Source organism: Myotis brandtii, unplaced genomic scaffold, assembly GCF_000412655.1.
Source record: "Myotis brandtii unplaced genomic scaffold, ASM41265v1 scaffold612, whole genome shotgun sequence".
In the NCBI taxonomy this organism is placed as follows: Eukaryota; Metazoa; Chordata; class Mammalia; order Chiroptera; family Vespertilionidae; genus Myotis; species Myotis brandtii.
In genome coordinates, this window is record NW_005370328.1 from 419,469 (window position 1) to 437,562 (window position 18,094).

General features: G+C 41.7%; 1 protein-coding gene across 4 annotated transcripts in view; it reads left to right on the top strand.

Annotated features, from left to right (window-relative positions):
• The window catches only part of EPRS (glutamyl-prolyl-tRNA synthetase), a 44,848-nt gene extending 29,352 nt beyond the window's left edge, over window positions 1-15,496 (top strand). For all 4 annotated transcript variants that reach the window (XM_014528055.1, XM_014528054.1, XM_005879884.2 and 1 more), the window contains 13 exons: window positions 267-532; window positions 1,960-2,011; window positions 2,470-2,679; window positions 3,064-3,136; window positions 5,032-5,111; window positions 6,137-6,238; window positions 7,404-7,559; window positions 8,026-8,223; window positions 10,123-10,296; window positions 11,030-11,190; window positions 12,345-12,423; window positions 14,972-15,036; window positions 15,137-15,496. In XM_014528055.1, coding sequence (XP_014383541.1) covers window positions 267-532; window positions 1,960-2,011; window positions 2,470-2,679; window positions 3,064-3,136; window positions 5,032-5,111; window positions 6,137-6,238; window positions 7,404-7,559; window positions 8,026-8,223; window positions 10,123-10,296; window positions 11,030-11,190; window positions 12,345-12,423; window positions 14,972-15,036; window positions 15,137-15,287 — 1,767 coding nt within the window. In that variant the 3' untranslated portion in view covers window positions 15,288-15,496. The remainder of the gene's footprint in view (window positions 1-266; window positions 533-1,959; window positions 2,012-2,469; window positions 2,680-3,063; window positions 3,137-5,031; window positions 5,112-6,136; window positions 6,239-7,403; window positions 7,560-8,025; window positions 8,224-10,122; window positions 10,297-11,029; window positions 11,191-12,344; window positions 12,424-14,971; window positions 15,037-15,136) is intronic.
• The last annotated feature ends 2,598 nt before the right edge of the window (window positions 15,497-18,094 follow it).

Here is an 18,094-nt window from a genome sequence, read left to right on the forward strand (position 1 = left end):
ACCCCACTGGGGATGTGCCCGCAACCAAGGTACATGCCCTTGACTGGAATCGAACCCAAGACCCTTCAGTCCGAAGGCCGACGCCCTATCCACTGAGCCAAACCGGTTAGGGCGGTATTCACTTACTTATTTTCAGAAGTTAGTACATACAGCGTTCTCCCCCTACCACACACCCCTCTGCCTTCGGTGGTGTTCTCAGATCTGCTTCTAAAGCTTCGGGCAGGGCTTTGAATTAAACACCATCCTGTTCTCTTGCTGAACCGAAGGACCAGGTGGACGCGGCTGTGCAGGAGCTCCTGCAGCGGAAGGCGCAGTACAAGTCTCTGACCGGCGTCGAGTATAAGCCCGTCTCTGCCACTGGGGCCGAGGACAAAGACAAGAAAAAGAAAGAAAAGGAAAATAAATCCGAAAAGCAGAATAAGCCTCAAAAGCAAAATGATGGCTCCAAGAAAGAGCCCTCTAGAGGCCAGGGCGGTGGTGGGCTGCCACCCAGCGGAGCCGGCGAAGGGCAGGGCCCCCGGAAGCAGACCAGGTAACCACCTCGGGAACTCCCTTCGCTGGGAAGCAGTGTTTGGAATGCATTCGACTCTTAGATTAAAAGGAGTTTTTTGTGGTTAGTTTGACTGTCACACTAAGTCAGAGAATGCTAAAGGTATAGTGTCAGCAGGTAGCTTTTGTTAATTTTCTGTTTATTTACTTAAATGGGCAACACATTCGCTTGCTGGCTCAAGAGTCTCAGAATAGAAAAAGTTCAGTGAAGTCTCCATCCTATGCTTGTTTTCCATCTTCCCAGTTCCTCCGACCACCATAATGAATTGGTAACCACTGTTAGTAGTTTTTTCTGTGCCCACTGAATAGGTAACTAAAAGCAAACATATACATCTTCCGTCCTCTCCCTTTTTTAAAAAAAATATATTTTATTGATTTTTTACAGAGAGGAAGGGAGAGGGACAGAGAGTTAGAAATATCGATGAGAGAGAAACATCGATCAGCTGCCTCCTGCACACTCCCCACTGGGGATGTGCCCGCAACCAAGGTACATGCCCTTGACCGGAATCGAACCCGGGACCCTTGAGTCGGCAGGCCTATGCTCTATCCACTGAGCCAAACCGGTTAGGGCCCGTCCTCTCCCTTTTAACACATGTGGTACCTAACTAGACATGTCGGTTTGCACTCTAAACAGATTTTTTGAATGAAATTCTTTTGTGGGGACTCACTAGGATTTAAAGTGGGTTTAGTTGTATATAAAATTAAGCTTGTTCAAAAACAAAACAGTGGTGGGATAGGTGGTGGTCTAGTACTTTCCAATCTGTGCACATAACGTGATTCTCGTCTCTAAGCCCCATCCGGAACTTAGAGTGAACCTTGTGCTTGGTTCCATGAGCGGCTTAGTAGGAGGAAGCACTGTTACTAACAGCTTCTGTCCTGAGAGACTGTGTTTTAGATTTGTTTAGCTGAAGTTCAAGTTCTGTCTCATGCTCACATCAAACACAGTCTCTTAGACAAGAGGATACCGCAGTTGTTTTTCTTGCCTATTGACGGCGTGATCAGATGCACAGGATAGTGGAAGAAATTTCCATCTTTTACCTTCTGACTACTTGTGAAGGGGCAGGTTTAAGATGGGCATTTTTTGAAATGTTTCAAATGGAGAATTCAAGTATAAATACACTAAGATTTTAAACGAAGAAAGCCTTGTTTACAAACTCTAAAACGATGTACTTTTTTATAAAACAACTCATAGGTAGATTTTTCTGTGTGCATCATAAGACGGTTCCTGAGTAATTGTTCGTGTTTCAAGAAAAGGATTATTATCTAGAATAGAATGAATATAGAAGAGATATCAATACAGAAATTATACTAAAGAAAAATGAATATTTTGACCTTTAGAGGTTTCTTTCTGTTCAACCTAGAAGCAATTGCTGAATGAAGAAATTTATATTTTACTGTTCACATCTGCAGGTTGGGTCTTGAGGCAAAAAAAGAAGAAAATCTTGCAGATTGGTATTCTCAGGTGAGTATGCATTCATTTGATTTTTATGTATTAAATTTCTCAAAGGCAACTTTATATTTCGGTTCTGAAGTCCAGACACAAAATAATAAAGTATATGCCTTTAATAATACATAATACAGTCATCTAACATGTCACAGTTTTCAAAGCATCTTCACATAAGTGTGGAATCATGAAGTAGCCCTATGAGATAGTCATTTTTATTTTTATTTTTGTATGGTGAGGTGACGGTATAGTCCAAAGTCACAAAGATAGCAGCAGGAGCAAGATTAGAATTCAAGTCTTCTGACGAGTGTAGGGCCCCGTGTTTCTGAGGATGGAAAGGTCTGTTTACATGCACATGAAGAGGATGTACCAGCGCTGGCCACCTCCAGGTGGAAGTGTGATTATCATGCATCGGCACCTGTATTGTAATTTTGGTTCTGTTTCGGCCTTAAAACCTGCATTTTTCTTTTACAAAGGTCATCACCAAGTCCGAAATGATTGAATACTACGATGTGAGTGGCTGCTACATCCTCCGTCCCTGGGCCTTTTCCATCTGGGAGTCCATCAAGGACTTCTTCGACGCCGAGATCAAGAAGCTGGGCGTGGAGAACTGCTACTTCCCCATGTTCGTGTCCCAGAGCGCCTTGGAGAAGGAGAAGACGCACGTGGCCGACTTTGCCCCGGAGGTGGGTGGGCTGGATTGATTTTTGCCGTTTTTTCCACATAAACTCAAAAGTGTATTTTCAGTTCACACTTGAATAGTAATTTAAAAGGCAAGTTATAATAGCCGATTTAGAGAAGTTTTTTTAAATTGAAAGCCATTTTTAAGACATGTTTCTGCCTTTAGGGCAAGTTATGTCTGATTGTGTTTGTTACATTAAGTGATTAACTGGCTTCTGCTTTTCTCTCAATGTTTGTAAGGACAGTCAGTATCTACCTTTTCCCATAGTGAATAGCAGCATTCACCTTACCGTAACAGAGAGCAAAAGCTGAATTACTGAAATGCCAGCATTTGTGCTACTTCTCTAAGTGCTGTTGTAAAATGTATGAACAGTGATTTCTCTTACCAGGTTGCTTGGGTTACAAGATCTGGCAAAACAGAGTTGGCAGAACCCATTGCCGTTCGTCCTACCAGTGAAACAGGTGAGGAGCGGCCTTGGTGCAGGAGGAAGCGCACTGAAGTGTTAGAGACACTGTGTAGAGTGGGTCTGCGCTTCCTTCTGTGATATTTATAATCCTTGTTGACAGTATGTAAAGTTTAATGAATGTATATGCCAAGATGAATGAATGCAAACTGACGTATAGAATTTTATTCTGTACAGTATTCATTACAGAGCTCTTTAGCAATAGGATAAAGGTTTGTTGTTGTTTTTTAAATACACCGCAGGCCCTAGCTGGTTTGGCTCAGTGGATAGAGCGTTGGCCTGCGGACTGAAGGGTCCCAGGTTTGATTCCTGTCAAGGGCGCATGCCTGGGTTACGGGCTCGATTCCCCAGTAAGGGGCGTGCAGAAGGCAGCCAATCAATGATTCTCTCTCATCATGTTTCTCTCTCCCTCTCCCTTTCTCTCTGAAATCAATAAAAATATATTTTAAAACAAAAAACACACCACAGTTATATTATTTTGTTTTTATGCTATAATTTTTCAGAACTTTCCAAGGAATTGTATTCTTGGTATAATTTTTATTCTTGAAATTAGTTATAAAATTGCCAACACGAATGTTCTATGTTGTATTTATAAATTTTGTTACTTAATACTACATTTACATTCATGTAGGCTTTCTATAGGTTGCTAATGGTTGTATTTATATCTTGTATTACTCTTTTTAAAAAAATACATATTTTATTGATTTTTTTACAGAGAGAAAGGGAGAGGGATAGAGAATTAGAAACATCAATGAGAGAGAAACATCGATCAGCTGCCTCCTGCACACCCCCTACTGGGTATGTGCCCGCAACCAAGGTACATGCCCTTGGCCGGAATCAAACCTGGGACCCTTGAGTCTGCAGGCCGACGCTCTATCCACTGAGCCAAACCGGTTAGGGCTCTTGTATTACTCTTACAACATGTAGTGAGGAAGGATGAGGCAGCTACTGTTATCTCCATTTGGCAGGTAAACAGGCTGAAAGGTTAAGTGACTTTCCTAGAAGTACACTTAGTCTTGGAGTTTGAGCCTTTGGGCTTGTTAGTGTCTTCCAACGTGAGTATCCATCTGTGGTTCAGGATTATTTGCTCTTTGATACTTTGGTGAAGCTCTTGTGTGATATTGTAATGATGCATTATTGAAATTATGACACCAGCTGATTTTCACATACTAGATTGGCAAGGGTTTTTGTGTGTGTGTGTGTGTTACTAACTATAGATAGTTCTGACTAGGCCATGATAACACAGGCGCCTCACTCAAATTAGTAGTTAAGGCAAGAGCTTTCCATAGTCCAGGTAGATGCATCAAACATACAGATTTACCCTAAATTCTGGTTCTCCCTGTAACTGCTGATTTAGCAAGCACTTTAACGTCTTTAACCTCAGTTTCCACGTTTTTAGTATTGAGATTGTGATAGCGACTTTCTGGGTTGAATGTGAAAATTGAACAGGATAATGAATGCAAAGACCTTAACATAGAACGTGGTATACACACCACAGTTATATTATTTTGTTTTTATGCTATAATTTTTCAGAACTTTCCAAGGAATTGTATTCTTGGTATAATTTTTATTCTTGAAATTAGTTATAAAATTGCCAACACGAATGTTCTATGTTGTATTTATAAATTTTGTTACTTAATACTACATTTACATTCATGTAGGCTTTCTATAGATTGCTAATGGTTGTATTTATATCTTGTATTACTCTTTTTAAAAATATATATATATTATTGATTTTTTACAGAGAGAAGGAGAGTGGGATAGAGAGTTAGAAACATCAATGAGAGAGAAACATCGATCAGCTGCCTCCTGCACACCCCCTACTGGGTATGTGCCCGCAACCAAGGTACATGCCCTTGGCCGGAAAAGCCTGCCTGTTTCCCTGTCTTTCAGTCATGTATCCTGCGTATGCGAAGTGGGTGCAGTCACACCGAGACCTGCCCATCAGGCTCAACCAGTGGTGCAACGTGGTGGTAGGTGCACACCCTTCTCTGTGCTCCCATTGTCCTGCCTGCTCATTGGTCCATTCAAAGGATTGGGAGCATGGGAGCTTTTTTGCAGTCCTTTGGATCACAGTGTGACTTCTGATTGCTCACACATGAAATTGCTAATGAAAACGGCAAAGCTCTCTCTAACGACCCCATTGTCGTCCTGCCTCTTCCAGCGCTGGGAGTTCAGTTTTCACATACTAGATTGGCAAGGGTTTTTTTTGTGTGTGTGTGTGTTACTAACTAGTATAGATAGTCCTAACTAGGCCATGATAAGACAGGCGCCTCACTCAAATTAGTAGTTTAGCAATCACTTTAACGTCTTTAACCTCAGTTTCCACGTCTTTAGTATTGAGGTTGTGATAGCAACTTTCTGGGTTGGATATGAAAATTGAACAAGATAATGAATGCAAAGACCTTAACATAGAACGTGGTATATACTATAAGTCTTCACTTAGTGTTTTTAAAAACAAAACAGCAGGAAAGCAACTTAAATGTTAAATGTAAATTTCATTGCTAAGAACACAAAATATGATCAGGTTTAGATAACTTTCTTGATTAACCTGCTTTATGAAATACATAATACCATTCACTGACCATTACAGACGTTGGAAACACATTTACACAAACACGACGTTCTCCTTCCTGTTAGTTATGTTGCAGTTTAGCTCTTAGCAGCCCTCGGGGAGAAAGAAAACCTCCAGTGACTAAGCCTGCCTGTTTCCCTGTGTCTTTCAGTCATGTATCCTGCGTATGCGAAGTGGGTGCAGTCACACCGAGACCTGCCCATCAGGCTCAACCAGTGGTGCAACGTGGTGGTAGGTACACACCCCTTCTCTGTGCTCCTATTGTCCTGCCTGCTCATTGGTCTATTCAAAGGATTGGGAGCATGGAAGCTTTTTTGCAGTCCTTTGGATCACATTGTGACTTCTGATTGCTCACACATGAAATTGCTAATGAAAACGGCAAAGCTCTCTCTAACGACCCCATTGTCGTCCTGCCTCTTCCAGCGCTGGGAGTTCAAGCATCCGCAGCCGTTCCTGCGGACGCGAGAGTTCCTTTGGCAGGAAGGGCACAGCGCCTTCGCCACATTTGAGGAAGCAGCAGCAGAGGTATGAAGAGTGGTCGTCCTTGCTCAGTTCTGTGCGTGTCCTTTGCTTTGTCCACCCTGTGCTGCTTTTTCCAGCTGTGAGGAATGCAGTATGTCTATTATAGGTGACCGTTCAATATATCACTCTAAGCTGAAATTGATATCAAAATAGCATTAAAAGAATTTCTTGGTATAAATTATTTTGTTATAATTGTAATTTGACATTGCAATGTACACACCCCTTCTCTGTGCTCCTATTGTCCTGCCTGCTCATTGGTCTATTCAAAGGATTGGGAGCATGGAAGCTTTTTTGCAGTCCTTTGGATCACATTGTGACTTCTGATTGCTCACACATGAAATTGCTAATGAAAACGGCAAAGCTCTCTCTAACGACCCCATTGTCGTCCTGCCTCTTCCAGCGCTGGGAGTTCAAGCATCCGCAGCCGTTCCTGCGGACGCGAGAGTTCCTTTGGCAGGAAGGGCACAGCGCCTTCGCCACATTTGAGGAAGCAGCAGCAGAGGTATGAAGAGTGGTCGTCCTTGCTCAGTTCTGTGCGTGTCCTTTGCTTTGTCCACCCTGTGCTGCTTTTTCCAGCTGTGAGGAATGCAGTATGTCTATTATAGGTGACCGTTCAATATATCACTCTAAGCTGAAATTGATCTCATCACAATAGCATTAAAAGAATTTCTTGGTATAAATTATTTTGTTATAATTGTAATTTGACACTGCAATGTTAAGAGAAAAAACTAGTGAATGTAAGTGTGCATGGACTTTAAGAAACTGCTTGTTGAATTTTTTTTAGAAAATGCTATTTATAGCTTTTCAGATGGAAGTCTTTTTAGACTTTAGGATGTAGCAGAAATTATAATCCCGTGGGTGAAATTAATTATTCTTCAGGAGACTTTCACCCTGGTTTTTGTGTATCTTTCAAAAGCATTAATTTTCTCTTGCACTCTACATTTATGTAGGTTTTTAAAAGCTCTTAACTTCTTTTCACACTGCTTTGTTGGAATATCTTCCTTAATAACTTCACACTGGCTGCTTTAACCCTTCCACAAAAAAAGGTTTTTATTGTTTGAGGTGCTTTTCCCACCACAGTTAGTTTTAGATAGTACAGGGTTATAGGTCTGTAATAAATAAGTATACCAGAAATTTGAACACTTCTGCATTTAAAATGTTGTTACAGGTCTTGCAGATACTTGACTTATATGCTCAGGTATATGAAGAACTCCTGGCAATTCCTGTTGTAAAAGGAAGAAAAACTGAAAAGGAGAAGTTTGCAGGAGGAGACTATACCACCACCGTGGAGGCGTTTATATCTGCCAGTGGGAGAGCCATCCAGGTACCGGCTGCTGCCCTGGGTTCATGGGGGACTTGAGTCGGCATAGCCTGTGGGCAGAGCCAGCGCATTTCTCTGTCCTCAGAGCAATAGGCTCTTTTAGAAAATCAGTGCTTCATGTGCTTCCAGCCCACATGCTAATTTCATGCATGTCTGCCCCACTTTTCTAAGTCTCCAAGGTCAGTCATTAAGTCAAGGCCTGTGTTCTGAATTGCCAAGGCGTGGAGTCCCATTTAACCTTCGTAACTAATGTTCTTCCTCCGTTAGGGGCTGCCCACAGCAGCACACTTCTACAGCACTTTTGATTAAACCTACTCTCTTTGGTGTATCAGCTACACTTTAAAAATGTGTTATGTATAAATAAATCAAGGAAGACAAAACAGGTCATATTAAGGCATGTGATTTTATAGTCATTTTCACAGGCATAATAAGTTATTACAATTAAAGCTCCTATTTCTCTTTATTTCAGGGAGCAACATCACATCATCTAGGGCAGAATTTTTCCAAAATGTTTGAAATCATTTTTGAAGACCCAAAGATGCCAGGAGAGAAGCAGTTTGCCTATCAGAACTCCTGGGGCCTGACCACGCGGACCATTGGTGTCATGACCATGGTTCACGGGGACAACATGGGCTTAGTGTTACCTCCCCGTGTAGCCTGCGTTCAGGTAAGAAGGTATTTCTGTTAGCACTTAAAACACAGGTCATATTTACTAACAGAAACTCGAAAGGGCAATTTTCTCAATATCATCTGGGTAGGTTTTGCCAACAGAGAAACAACATAGAATTCAGTCTAGACTTCAGTTGTATAACTATGTATATCATTTGTGTTCTTGTTATTTACTCTTAATTTTTAGCTTCTTTATATAAAACTTCTTCTAGAAATCATTTTTTTTGAAATGATTTATTTAGCATGGACAAGCCATGTGCAGCTAATTGGTAGACATTCTATGTAGATTAGAAATCGCACCAGCAATTTATTGTTTGTGTATGCCTTTGTTTTGTTTTTTTCATTACTCATTAGAGCAGTGGTTCTCAACCTTCCTAATGCCGCGACCCTTTAATACAGTTCCTCATGTTGTGGTGACCCCCAACCATAAAATTATTTTCGTTGCTACTTCATAACTGTCATTTTGCTACTGTTATGAATTGTAATGTAAATATCTGATATGCAGGATGTATTTTCATTGTTACAAATGGAACATAATTAAAGCATAGTGATTAATCACAAAAACAATATGTAATTATAGATGTGTTTTCCGATGGTCTTAGGTGACCCCTGTGAAAGGGTCGTTCGACCCCCAAAGGGGTCGCTCACTAGCTGTGAGCCTGGCTTCTGGCTAAGCGGCATTCCCCCGTGGGAGCGCACTGACCACCAGGGGGCAGCTCCTGCATTGAGCGTCTGCCCCCTGGTGGTCAGTGTGTGTCATAGCGCCTGTTGTTCTGTTGTCAGGCTGAAACTGGCTCTCCAACATCCCCCGAGAGGTTCCGGATTGTGAGAGGGCACAGGCTAGGCCAAGGGACCCCACCGGTGCACGATTAGGGCTGGGGAAGAATGCAGGAAGTTGGCCAGCCAGGGAGTGACTGCAGGAGGGTTCCAGGGTGTGTTGGCCCACCTTGCTCAGTTCCGATTGGCTGGAGCCCCAACAGCAAGTTAATCTACCCGTCGGAGTGTCTACCCCCTGGTGGTCAGAGCGAGGAGTTGAGTGGCCTTAGCATATCATTAGCGTATTACGCTGGGTGCTCCCTCAGCCTGGCTTGCACTCTCTGGCAGTCCGGGAGCCCTTGGGGGATGTCCAAATGCCGCAGAGGCAGGAGAGGCTCCCCCCACTGCCACTGCGCTCGCTAGCTGTGAGCCTGGCTTCTGGCTAAGTGGCATTCCCCCATGGAAGCGCACTGACCACCTGGGGGCAGCTCCTGCATTGAGCGTCTGTCCCCTGGTGGTCAGTGTGTGTCATAGCGCCGGTTCTGTTGTCAGGCTGAAACTGGCTCTCCAACATCCCCCGAGGGGTTCACGATTGTGAGAGGGCACAGGCTAGGCCAAGGGACCCCACCGGTGCACGATTAGGGCTGGGGAATTATTGCAGGAAGTGGCCAGCCAGGGAGTGACTGCAGGAGGGTTCCAGGGTGTGTCGGCCCACCTTGCTCAGTTCCGATTGGCTGGACCCCCAACAACAAGTTAATCTACCGGTCGGAGTGTCTACCCTCTGGTGGTCAGTGCACGTCATAGCAAGGATTTGAGTGGCCTTACCATATCATTAGCATATTATGCTTTGATTGGTTGAATGAACGACCGGACACTTAGCATATTAGGCTTTTATTATATAGGATTGTCAATAAAGCCATGAAATTAGTCTACATAGGGTCGGCAAAAGTAGGTTTACATTGTAATACAGATAATGCTATAATTAATAAATGATAATTAAGAATAAACTATTTCATGAACTCACAACTATAAGCCTCCTGTCCCCCTCCCACCTCCCCCGTTGTTGATTTGTGTTGAGATTTAGAGTCACGTCTATATGCTGCTGCTTTGTGTGAACATGTGCTGTTGTGCTGGGTTCCAGGTGGTGGTCATTCCTTGTGGCATCACAACCGCACTTTCTGAGGAAGACAGAGATGCTCTGATTGCAAAATGCAATGATTATCGAAGGCGGCTGCTCAGTGTGAATATTCGAGCTCGAGCTGATTTGCGAGATAACTATTCGCCGGGCTGGAAATTCAACCACTGGGAGCTCAAGGTAAGCTCTCCCGTTGGCTTTAGATCTTCTTTACGTGTATTTTTATAAAATGTAAGTCTTTCTCATGACTTTTCTCTGTTTCATCGTTATGAGTTCTTCACTGAAACTACGTGTTCAGCTCAGTTGCTAAATTTGAACTCGTTTTTGAGGAAGCTTTTATTTTGTTTTAATAAACCTTAGGCAGTACAGTTTTTTCTTAGGTTTATGCCTCGTTGGAATGGGTTTTTGTAATGGCTCAGGAATATTACCTGCTTTTTCTTACTGTTTGTGCATGCCTTTGTTTTGTTTCTTCTTTATTAATGTCAAAGCCATGAAATTAGTCTATATAGGGTGGGCAAAAGTAGGTTTACAGTTATAATACAAATAAACAATGCTATAATAAACCAGGTAACTGCCATGCGTCCAAAACGGGACGAGACTGGAATTTCTTCCATATGCGCGAATTTAAGTTACCATAATTTTCCTTACAAACCCAGAGATGTCACTAACAAGTCTGATTTTAAAATTGGGCCACCAGAGTTGATATTCGAGGTTTGCGGCTATAGACATGCATGGCGTGTGGGGAAGGTCCGCTGCTTGCATCTATAGACACTTACGGCGTACAAAGGGTTAATAATACAAGAATAAACTGTTTTTTTTGTGAACTCACAACTGTAAGCCTACCTGTGGCCCACCCCCCGTGTTCAGTTGGAGATGTGCCTGTGTCATCTTAGCCGCCTCTTTTGTTTCCTAGGGAGTTCCCATTAGACTGGAAGTCGGGCCGCGTGATATGAAGAGCTGTCAGTTTGTGGCCGTCCGACGCGATACTGGAGAGAAGCTCACGGTGACTGAAAATGAGGCCGAGACTAAACTCCAAGCTCTTCTGGAGGACATCCACGCCAATCTCTTCAGAAAGTCAGTTCCTCAGAATGAGCGGCTCACGCCTCTCATCTCCCAACCCCACTCGACCTTTGAGATCTTTCCCGGGAATTCTCTGTCCCAACTGGAAGTCCTCTTTCCCGTGGTTCTTAATGCGCCTTTCTCTCTGTGTTTTGACTTTAGTATTATGAACGTTTTTCTAGGTGCTTCCTGCTCCCTGCTAGGTTTGCAGCAGTGACTGACTGGCCCATGGGCTAATTTGGGTTCATTTTAGATCTAGGCTTTTATGACATAAATTTGAGGAAATAAGGCATTGATTCTCACCTGCCGAGTACATATGAACAGCCCCTGGGAGGCTTTAGAAACCAGCGGTGCCTGGGCCCCTACCATGCGATTTTAACGTAATTGGTCTAGAGCTGGTCTGGCACCTACAGTAGTGAAAGCTCCCAAGTGATTGATGTGTGGCCAAGGCTCAGAACCGCCTATGGGGGTAGGGGGTGGGGGGTGCTCAGGGCTGCCCTGACCTATAGGAAGGGGGTCTTAGAATCACAGGTCTCAAGGCAGAGGCACTAGAAGATTGGTCCATGTGTGGCGCCTTATTTTCTTTCCTCATGTCATGCATGCCTTCAAATGCAGAAGAGAATAACATTTATTTCCATTTCTAAAAGAATTACCTAGTGGGTGAAAATAGCTTGAATAATGGATATTTATGAGCTTTTCCTTTTCAAAAATTTTCATGCCTTCGTGTTTGATTCTCAGAATCCTGTATGGGTAATTAGACTTACTTGAGTATTTTTCCAGGTTTGTAAAAACTTCAAAAAGTAAGACCAGAGAGGTTTAAAAAATACCCCCCCCCCTAAAAAAAAAATTTTTTTTTTTAAAGACAACCCAGACTCTTAGGTAGCCAGTGGTATAGCAGGAATAGAATGTTGGTCAACAGAGATTTAACAACAATAACAAAAGTAAAAATTACCTGTTGTGTGCTTGGCAAATTCCTCATCCACTTCATGTTCACAATTACACAATGATGAGTTCACTGAGATTTACTGAATGTCATTGCTAGTGACGAAGTCGAGGTTCACATTGAGTTCTTACTTCCAGATTATTGTTATTTCATTAAATTCTGCTTGTTTAAAAATAACATATTATTAGGAGAAGTTATGTGTTCTTTTCTCATTATTTCTTGGTAGGGCTTCTGAAGACCTTAAGACTCATATGGTGGTGGCAAATTCAATGGAGGACTTCCAGAAGCTGCTGGATTCTGGAAAGGTAAGAGACTTCTAAAAACAATTGAATATAAAAATATTTCAGTAAATGGTGTTTTAAGACTCACTGAACTTAAGCATGATATTAATCCCTTTTTCAAGGCCAGTCACACAGAAGGATTACATAGTATTCAGCATTCTTTTTTAATACATTTTTATTGATTTCAGAGAGGAAGGGAGAGGGAGAGAGATAGAAACATCAATGATGAGAGAGAATCATTGATTGGCTGCCTCCTGCATGCCCCCCACTGGGGATCGAGTCCACAACCCGGGCATGTGCCCTTGACGGGAATTGAACCTGGGATCCTTCAGTCTGCAGGCCCAACGCTCTACCTACTGAGCCAAACGAGCCAGGGCCATTATATACTCTTCCATCTGGTTTTCCTAAAACTTGACAGTATATCATTTTTGGATAACACTGTGAACTGACTATGTAAAAGCTTTTTCTCACGCTTAATAGGCAAAGTTTTAATTGGTTATGATTAAAACCTCTTATTAGGTCTCAGTGCGTGGTCTGGGAGCATGTTAATCTCGCTGGCTCAGCTTACTAACTTATAAAATGAGTGCAAAATAGTTCATCTCAAAATGCCCTTCAGATCCATTATTCTTCCGTGTCCAGCGTTCTCTTATGCTTGGCATATTGCCTTTCATCCTCCCCGTTCTGGGTTCTGTAATTTGTCATGTGACTCAAGCTCCATCCTTCTGAGAGAAGGCTAGAGAATGGGTAGCCACTGGTGCCGTGTACGTTTCGTTTCTCCTTTCACTGCAATTTGTGATTATTTTATTTTTTCTCCACTATTTACTGAACTTTAGAATTTCCTGTATTATAGAAATATGGAGTCATTGTGGCAATACAGTCTATGAAGACATTACATAAGAGTTAATAAATCGATAGAGTCAACACTAGTTAGTTCATTGCTCTCAAAGAAATGAGTCTCAGCAGACATTAGTGGAATCATAGATTCCGCATCTGTTCTAAAGCAGAATACATATTTTAGTTGTGTGTCCAAAGAGCACAGAGGCCAAAGCACATTACGTTTCTTGAATTCAGTAGCCAATTCCGTCCGCATCTCATCTTACATTGCTCAGCTGAAATATGTTGACTGGCCCGCCAGCAACCTTTGAAGTTACTGTAAATAAAATTGTATTTACTAAGAAGGGAGAAGGTGGAAGGGATCTTTGGAATGTGAATGTAGGTGAAAGTTGGATTTTCTGCTTTCCCTGTTGGTATAAATGAAAAAAAAAAAATGTGTAGGGCTTGATTTCAGTAACTTTTCCAAGGGGATGGTCTTAGTTAAATGAAAAATAAATGTTATTTATATTTGTAATATATATTTACTGTTGAAATACATTACTAATCTATTGATCATCATAATTTTAGAGTCTTGTTATTTTTTGTCATTAACATTTTCTGCTACAAAATGGAAGATGTGTGTTGCAAAAGATTGTATCTTTTAAAAACATAGATATAGAAATTATAAAAAATAAAAATTAAGAACCTTTCCATGACTGAATAAATAACATAAAAATGAATACTGTACTTTCATATTAATGACTTATATAGATAAATAGAAATTTTAGGTCTTATTATCTATACTCTACTTTGAAGCTAGAAAGAATTAAAACATGGTGTTTTACAAAATTATCACTTATGAGTCCAAAACATTTAATAACTTAAGTTGAATTTTTTACATGCTACATCATTTTAAATTTTAAAAATTATTTTGGAAATACCTTCTCAAGGCTTAGTAATGTTTTCTCATGAGAAAAAGAAAATAAGACCATTTGCTGTAAAATTTATTAGTTATTTAAAAATACAGCTGTGTTGTGAGTTAAAGTAAAAATTTCTAAGAAACCAAATTTAGTATCCAAAGGCATTTTTTTGTAATTGTCTTAATATTCGTATCATTGCTTAAATAGTGACAGTAAAGATTTTCCCCATTTTGTTTTTTGTAATGAATTTTAAACAATACTTTGTTTAAAACAAATACAGTTTTTTCATGCTTTGATTGCACAACTGCTAATGATTTCCAAGTTTCAGGGCTGTCGCTTGGTGTGATTTCAGCTCTTATACCCAGGTTGGTCTTTGCTTCAGTTTGCGTTGCACAATTTCTCTATTCAATTTTTTCAGAATATTTATTACTACCAGCCCTTCCAGCTTCCCTTTACCCACTCATTCCTTCCCTCCAGGATTTGCCTTGAAATTATCACCTCTTTATTATCTCAAGGCAGATGATCAAAATGACATTTTACCAAGTTGGGGGCTCAGGCTAATACATTTTGCTGAATGAACATGAGAGAAGTAGGTAACTTCCTTACCCTGCAGGAACGTTCATCTGATGAATTACTCAGGTTTTATCATTTCTTCGTCTCTATTTCACTTTGTTCTTAGAAAAGCCTTTGGGAACATGTTTTAACCAAGTCCCACGTGCAAGGAAGAGTTTGCAGGAGGGACTCCATTTGAGCATGGGCTGGGTGGCTGCAAATAACTGGTGCTCTATTTACAGCCTGGAAGGAGGGATACACACTATATATTGTTCCTTTCCTATTAGATTGTTCAGATCCCATTCTGTGGGGAAATTGACTGTGAAGACTGGATCAAGAAGACCACGGCCAGGTAAATGCAATGAGCAGATAAGACGTGGGAGGTGAGGCTGTGAGAAAGAAGAGACATGCACGGCTTCAATGAATGGCATTCTTGTATGTTTTAATTTCAGGGATCAGGATCTTGAACCTGGTGCTCCATCCATGGGAGCCAAAAGCCTTTGCATCCCCTTCAAACCACTCTGTGAGCTGCAGCCTGGAGCCAGATGCGTGTGCGGCAAGAACCCTGCCAAGTACTACACCTTGTTTGGACGTAGTTACTGAGGACAAAGCCACGGCCCTATCTCCAACCCTCTGCACTTTTTAAAAAAATTGATACTAATATCTTCCCAGATACAGAGTTTTATGATTTTTTAAAATAAAACTTCAAAAAGGAGGTCATATGAGATAAACACTGTTCTTATGTCTCAAGTAACAGAGGAAAAAAGACTTTTCTGTAAACCACCCCAGTAATAAATACCATGAATTCATTCGTTTTATGTATTCGTTTGTTTCTAAAGTATTGGAGTTACGTACTACAGTTCGTAGGAAATTTCTACGAAGAGATGAAAATGTCCTCTATTCGTAGGAATTTCCTGAAGCTTCTGGTGAGAAGAACGAGATGCAGAAAAGCTTGAAGTTGGCTGCTTCAAAGGAATTCATTATTTAAAGGAACTCCACAGTAGGTCAGTATGTGAAGGGCAGGAATCTTTTACCCCAAATCTACATGTGATAAGAGGTAGACTTTTTTCTTTAAATTGAGATTCAGCTAAAATATCAAAACTTTCCAAACATCTGAGAAGAGGTGGTGCTTTTCCAGAGGATGCAGAAGCCTGCGGCCAAACAATGTCCGTTAGGAAAGGGCACTGTTTTGCTTGCAGATGACAGCCATTAATGAAGATACATGACTGGCACTCCCAGTCATGAGTGTGTGCCTAGTGTTCATTGCAGTAAAAAGAAAACCAATAGGCCAGGTATATCTGCTAGAATTGGATAGTAACAGCATGTTGTAGGGGGAGACAGATCATTACAAAGACCTACCGATGAACTGGTAGAGGAGTGAAGCAGGTAGGCTTCCCTAGTATGGGTGGGCCTCGTTCAATCAGTTGAAGGACTGAGCAGACCGTCTGGATTCTTCCTCCTGCTGACTGCCTTCTGTAGTGGAGGCATTGGGTCTTGGCATCAGCAGCAGAAAACGCTCCATAAAACAGCAAAGAGAAGGCATTTGACTGGAGAGTCTGGGCATAGCAACCTACGTGTATCTCTCCCTCCCCCTTCCTCTCTGAAATCCATAAAAATGTATTTAAAAAAAAGAAACACTTGCTGAATGAGTGAGTTTCTTAGCTCCTTCAGGTGTTTACTTGAGCATCTCAGTAAATTCTTCCCTGATCACTTTATTTAAAGTTACAACTCCACCCCTACGCCAACACTCTATCCTTCTCTGCTTCATTTGTCTCCATCTTGTTACCACCTGACATTCAATACATTTTATGACTTATTCTGTTAATGATCTGTCTCCCCCCACTAGACTGTAAGCTTCATAAAGGCACGGATTTTTGTCTTACTCATTGCTGTCTTCCCCAGAGCCTACACCTGTGTGTGACATGTAGGTACTCAGTCAGTATTTGTTGCATGAATGGATGAGCTCTGGGTGCAATTTGATACACAACCTGGTTGTATTAGAAGTCTGGAGACACTGTCTTCCCCAGAGCCTACAACTGTGTGTGACATGTAGGTACTCAGTATTTGTTGCATGAATGGATGAGATCTGGGTGCGATTTGATACACAACCTGGTTGTATTAGAAGTCTGGAGATGAAGTATGAGATGCTAAGGAAACCATTAGGGCTACATCTAAGTTGTGAGGATTTAGGCCTAATTGGAGGTGATGTATGAGATGCTAAGGAAACTATTAGGGCTACATCTAAGTTGTGAGGATTTAGGCCTAATTGAATGTATTAGAGTTTTCCAGATAAACAGAACCAAGAGGATGGGTGAATAAATAGAGATTATACAGAATTTCGGTTATGGAGGCTGAGGAGTCCTGAGATCTGCAGGGTGAGCCAGCAAACAGGAAATTCAGGAGAGTCTAGGGCAGTGGTTCTCAACCTTCTGGCCCTTGAAATACAGTTCCTCATGTTGTGACCCAACCATAAAATTATTTTCGTTGCTACTTCATAACTGTAATGTTGCTACTGTTACATGTAAATATCTGATATGCAGGATGGTTTAGGCGACCCCTGTGAAAGGGTCTTTTGACCGCCAAAGGGGTCGCGACCCACAGGTTGAGAACCGATGGTCTAGGGGATGGTTTCAGTCTGAGAGCCACTGGCTTGAGACCTAGGAAGGGCTAATGTTTCCATTCAAGCCCTGCATCTCAGCTTGAAGGCACTCAGCAGGAGGAATCTGGACGGTCTGTGTCTCTTCCGGCCTTCAACTGATTAGATGAGGCCCACCCACACTGGAGGGCAATCTGCTTTATTCAGTCTTCGGACTCAAATGCTAATCTCATCCAAACACCTTCACAGAAAACAGAACAATGATCACATGTCTGGGCACGTGGTGGCCCAGTCAGATTGACACATAAAATTAACCATCGCAGAATTTAAATTCAGGAAACACTGGGAGTAGTCATTTCAGTCTCATTTCTTTTAAAGGATTGACTGTAGGCAGGCTACTCAAAACAATAGAGGCCGCTATTGTTTTACGTATTCAGGACCCAGCAAACCTTTGAGTGTGACAGGTGATAAGATTAAAAACAAAAGGATTTCCTTGTCTCAGTGAAGTCATTATAATTTGGCTTTCTTCCTGAAATGATGGGGTCATGTCTGTAGCTCCTCCAGTTTAAAGGTGTTTTATCTTCCCTGACCATGAGGAATTTTTTATTTTTGGGGGGTCTTATTTGGGAGAATGTGTGGAAGTAGGTGCTTGTGTATCCCGATCAGCACCCAGGCAGTGGAAAACTCCCCTCACTTCACGTTTGGGTTTCACTTACGGTAGCTGTGATCCAGTGTCCCCTGACCCAGGCGGTGGACAGCACTCAAAACTTTGCACACCAGGGTGGACAGGATCTGATGGCCTTTGTCAACCGAC